General features: G+C 40.6%; 1 protein-coding gene across 1 annotated transcript in view; it reads left to right on the top strand.

Moving 5' to 3' along the window:
• The first annotated feature begins 233 nt into the window (after positions 1-233).
• Positions 234-5,479, top strand: part of TUBD1 (tubulin, delta 1) — a 6,859-nt gene continuing 1,613 nt past the window's right edge. Inside the window, exons 1-8 of the mRNA XM_009324282.1 lie at positions 234-385; positions 1,028-1,222; positions 1,828-1,975; positions 2,414-2,630; positions 3,161-3,392; positions 3,862-4,026; positions 4,730-4,870; positions 5,407-5,475. Coding sequence (XP_009322557.1) covers positions 1,051-1,222; positions 1,828-1,975; positions 2,414-2,630; positions 3,161-3,392; positions 3,862-4,026; positions 4,730-4,870; positions 5,407-5,475 — 1,144 coding nt within the window. The 5' untranslated portion in view covers positions 234-385; positions 1,028-1,050. The remainder of the gene's footprint in view (positions 386-1,027; positions 1,223-1,827; positions 1,976-2,413; positions 2,631-3,160; positions 3,393-3,861; positions 4,027-4,729; positions 4,871-5,406; positions 5,476-5,479) is intronic.

Genomic DNA, 5,479 nt, shown 5'->3' with positions numbered 1-5,479 from the left:
CGGGTGACTGCAGAGGAGGGCGCAAGCGACAAGCTGCCGGCTCCGAGTGACATGCGCAGAGCGCGCCGAAGGAGGCACGGGAGGGTCGGTCTCACACGCGTGGGTTGGACGTGAGCCTTTTTTTACAATCATTTACAGATTTATTTATTTTCTGCTGCGAGGGGTAACTCGGCCTTGCTGTACCACGCGGGCTGGCCTTGGGCTGTGAGGTGCAGACTGGCAGCAGTGCTGAAATCAAGCACGGGAATCAAAAATAGCACATACCTGCCTGCAAAATGCAGCAGGATCAACTTACAGGCGCTGGCAGTTATCCAAAGAATGCTGTTACAGAAGCGCTCCGGCACAGCTGGGATGATAATGAAAAATAGCAGCCCAGAATAATGAAGTGAGTTTAAAAAAAATTGACCTTGTTTCTGTGAAAGGAGAATAGAAAAGTGAGAAACCAGAGCTACTGCAAAATGCTGAGTGGGGAAAAAATGTCAAAACATACCAGTACTGAATCAAAACCTTTGCTCTCTGTGGTGGAAGCAAGGGGAATACTCTAGGGAATCCTTTTGTCACCTCAGCAGATCTTGGCATCAGGCCCATCACAGTACAGGACTGGAAATCAGCTAGATTTTCGAACAGGCTTCACATTTCTAAAGGCATATGGTCCTTTCTTATTATGCCTATTATGCTTTTACAGCCTAATCCTATAACTTTGTTGGAGTTATAATTATTTGTTTCTATCCTGCCTTACTAAGCAAAAGTAAGAAAACAAAGACTTTGCTTGCTGTATGGTTGGTTTCAGCCCGTTCAGATGTACAGCAACAGTAAACAGACTGATTTCCTGTAAACTGCCATCTGTATTGTTCTAATGTTCAGGAGAAAGTGCTGACAGTCTGAAATAGCCAGCGGTTGTACCATAGCCTTTTTCTTCTCACCAGAGGTTCCCAAAAAATTGCAAAACTGATCAGATACCTACTTGTCAGAACTTCCCCCCCTCCCCCCTTTCCACAGTTAATAAAGGCATACTTTTCTTTTTTAGGCTTAAATACAAAGTGAATAAGAATGTCAATAGTCACAGTCCAGCTTGGTCAGTGTGGTAATCAGATTGGTCATGAGGTGTTCAATGCTATCTGCAGTGACGTCCATGGCACACATGGGTTGTGTTCCAAGAAGGAGAATGAATCCTACCATGATGCTTGCAAAGAACGCTTTTTCAGTGAGGAGGAGTCTGAAGGTACAGCATTTAAGTGTTTGTTTCCCACAGAGGGTCTGGTTTCCAGCCTGATACAGATAAGAGTACAGAAATAATAAAAGTCTTTTACCTTCAGTTGAAGAATGAGTTTTACCTTCAGTCTTGAAGAATTGTCACAACCCTCTGCCTTCAGGACATCGCGAACAACAAGGGAAGCAAAACCAGTGCAGTAATGTGTCTGAGACCACAGAGCAACTCTGCCAGTAACACAGCTGGAAACTGAGCATATATGCATACGTAATCTTTCCTTCCAAACATCCGCATTTTCTGCTGTAGATAGATTATACCATGGAGTAGTGCCCAGAGTGTCTGAATTTGGTGTTACCAAACACACAAAGTGGTTTCTTTCCTGAAAGACCTATGGTCTCTGGAGTTCAGCTTTGCCTTTGGAACAACAGACGGTTCTCCAGAAATCCAGGGCACTGCCAAGTCCTCCTTTCTGTACCTGTCTGTACTGTCCCATTAATAGTTCAGCTTATGTGGGCGGGAGGAATACAATTCGGGCCGTGGTGCAAGTCCGTTCATCTTACATAAACAAGTTCTAATATTGGCACATTATTCTTAGTTTTGGTTTTCTTCCTATCCAGTACCTGTTGCCCGGGCTGTGCTTGTTGACATGGAACCTAAAGTAATCAGCCAAACCTTATCGATAGCTGCCAGGTCTGGCTACTGGAAATACGATGATCGGTCGCACTTCTGTCAGAAGCAAGGGTCTGGGAACAACTGGGCCAATGGGTATGAACAACTGTTTCAAGCTTCGCTAAGGGAACTATAGAGGCTAATGAGCTGTCTAGACTGTCTAGGAGTGGTACTATTGCAGCTGCGTGAAGTACAGAGGATGTAACATTAGCTTGATTTATTTTTAAGTTAGAATAGCAATATATATAGCAGCTAAATTTCTAAACTGCTTTTTGCAAAGTGAAATTGGTTATTTACAGCGAAAATGTGACATTTTAGAATAGAGTGAATGTATTTGATTTAAGAATAGGAAACAATACGCACACTTTATAAACAGCTGTTTTGCAAAATGTCACAGCTGAGGATAGTTTACTGCAGATAGAATGGGTTATATAAATAATAATAAGAAAAGTATCCTTTATGAATAGCTTCACCTTACTGCGTTTATTTTGATACAACCTGCCATGTCTCACTGTTTTGTCTTTTATTCAACAGTTACTCTGTTCACGGGCCTAGACACAAAGAAGTAATAATGAATCTGGTACAAAAAGAAGCAGAGAAATGCGATCGACTCGGTGGATTTTTCACAATAATGAGCATGGCTGGTGGTACAGGATCTGGCTTGGGAGCATTTGTGACCCAGTGTTTAAGAGATGCTTTTCCAACCTCATTTATACTAAACCATGTTATCTGGCCTTACGGCACTGGTGAGGTGACTGTCATATTCTACAAGTTTATAATCACTGTTTACTTTTAAACATAAAATACCTGCAGCTGAAATAAACTAGAAAAGAGATACGTTTTACTTTTAAAAAGTTCAACGTGACTGAAAGTAACACAGCTAATGAATTGTTTGGCTAATACTTGGTACATGTCGTTTCACAATAAAAAATAAAGTTCTTGATAATGTAAGTGCTAAAGTATAATACAGTTTCACGAGAAGCTCTACTAGCTAACTAGAAATCTCCTGTTATGATAGTATCTCAGCATTATAATCAGTTCCCAGACAGATTTTATTCTAGCACATTTGTGTGAACTGAGAAGGATAACAGGATTTTCACAGGTCTTGCTTTCTTTCCATGAAAAAGCTCTGCTAGCTCCTGACCTCATTCTGCACTTTGGCAAAGAAAATGAATCACTTCTGAAATCAACTGAGGAAATGCCAGTAGCCAGAGGATTATAAACTGGAAAGCGATTGAGTTGTTTGACTCTCATTTGTGTGTATTGTTTGTTTGTTTCCAGGTCATTGTTCAAAACTACAACTCTGTTTTGACTCTGTCACATCTGTACCGGTCATCAGATGCCCTTCTTGTTCATGAAAATGATGTCATCCACAAGATCTGTGCTCAGCTGATGAAAATTAAACAGATCTCTTTCAGGGATGTAAATCAAGTCATTGCACATCAGCTGGGGAGTGTTTTCCAGCCCACTTACACAGCAGAAGGTGGCTTACACTATAGCAGAAACCCATTAGGTATCTAACCATAATATAGCTGCCTAATGCATTCTCACACGTATTTCTGTAATCGTTTCATGATGTGAATTTAAGTTCTTCGGTCTCCTTACTCAAGTATTCGGATACATCCCAAGTTTTAAGATAGGAAAAGTGAAGCAAAAGACTAAATTAGAAGTTCAATCCCAATTTTGTAGCAGAGTCAAAAATAAAACCCCAGCTTCTTGTTTCATTCTTTACCAAAAGACAAGTCTAAATTGTAAAATAAGAGCTGCTAACATGCTTCTATAGAACTCAGTAGTACGTAGCCAGTTTGCATTGCTTTGTCTGACGTGTGTCCATATATTTGTCAAATTAAAACTTTATATATCCTGCTTTGTTTCTTACCTTAAATTGCTAGATCCTTGTAAAATTCCTCACTCTCTTCTATTTTAGCTAGCCTATGCAATATTTTTGTCAAACATGAGCAGCTGTTAATTTCTTCTTTCAGGAGACTTAATGGAGACGTTAGTTCCACATCCCGAATTCAAGATGTTGGGTCTTCGTAACATACCTCAGATGCCTGAAAATTCCCTCCCTTATAGCACATTCAGTTGGCCTGGACTCATCAAACATTTAAGGCAGATGCTCATTGCTAATGCTAAAATGGAGGAAGGTAAAAAGCATTCACTTATCTTCAGTATCCATCACTCTTTAAGCATTTATTTTTTACAGATGAAATAAAGCTTACTGTTTTGTGGAGCTCATTGACTAGCTTTAGTCAGTTCAGAAACGAGCTGCTGCCCTTTGCGCCCCTCAGACAGAAGGAATTTGCCTCTACATAGCCAGCTGCTCCTTTTCCTATTCACTCAGCTGCCACAGCAGCTCCTGGCTTGCTCCTGTTTTTGCTCCCAGACATCTCAGTTAATTATAACTATTGAAAACACACAAAACAAACAGTTTTTGGCCATGCACTTAATTTACACGATTCATTTGGAACATTCCTTGGATAGTTAGGTCTGCTATGCTTTTTCTTTCTACACCTTCTACTAATAAAAATCATGCTTAGCTCTCCCATATCATTTACACGGGGAATTCAGTATAGCTTCCAGTTATGCAAAGAATGGGCTGGCAGATTGCTAAGTATAGAAACAAATATCCATTTTCTCTGGTAAGACTAGTGACTACCAGGCAAATACTGCTGGATTAGCACCGGTTTTCTCTAAGAATTGTGTAATTGCTGCTTAACTAATGTGTGGAAGCTACAAACTAATATGATCTCAGCTTGGCACACAGTGTTAGTTACCATCTGCTAGTCTGAATCCGTATTTCATGAAACATTAACTTCCTTTTATATCTTTTTTGCCAAAATCTCATAGGTATTGATTGGCAAGTACGACCACCGCAGCTAGGCTCTTCCATCCCCTCCAGTCATTCCACAAACAAGCCGATGCATTTCAATACTTCCATTGCCAACCTGGTTATCCTGCGAGGAAAAGATATGCACAACGTAGACTTAGGTAAGAAGGAAAACCACAGCACCTCAGTGATTCTTGTTTCACATCTCACTGTTTTCTTTGCGACCATGTCTGATGAAAGTGAAAAAAACCCAAGGCCACGTATTTGACCACTAAGGTCAATACTCGCTCTAGAAACATTTTAATGTCACGGCCACGTTGTCTAATTGCTTAGGGCTGTTGTGTTTACAACCGAGACGTCTGTGTTTCCCGAAGCATTTCAGGGAAGGAGGAAGAGACTGAAGTCCGTATATATGATAGGATTCTTGGCTATGTTGTCTGAAAATATATTTAGCTGCTTCTGGAGTGATGAGCATAGCTTGCAGATGAAGTACCAATACAAGAGCATGCTTCTAAATAATCTGATGAATCTGTTTAAAACAGTTGTATTTTCAACAGGCTGACCACTCTGCAGATTTTTTTCCAAGGCCTGAATTGATCTGCCGAGCATTGATTAGGTCACACAGGACGACTGAGATCAAGATGTAGGCGCTTGTAGCTTTACATTTATCAAAAGGGCTGTCTTATTTCTGCTACAGGAAGTTTCCGAGATCCCTCATTATATACATCATGGCTAAACCCTCAGGATGCTTTTAATGCGTGGAAAACACC

This window comes from Pygoscelis adeliae, unplaced genomic scaffold (assembly GCF_000699105.1).
Source record: "Pygoscelis adeliae isolate BGI_AS28 unplaced genomic scaffold, ASM69910v1 Scaffold290, whole genome shotgun sequence".
In the NCBI taxonomy this organism is placed as follows: domain Eukaryota; kingdom Metazoa; phylum Chordata; class Aves; order Sphenisciformes; family Spheniscidae; genus Pygoscelis; species Pygoscelis adeliae.
The sequence above is the reverse complement of the archived record's forward strand: the minus strand, read 5'-3'. Positions and strand labels throughout refer to the sequence as shown.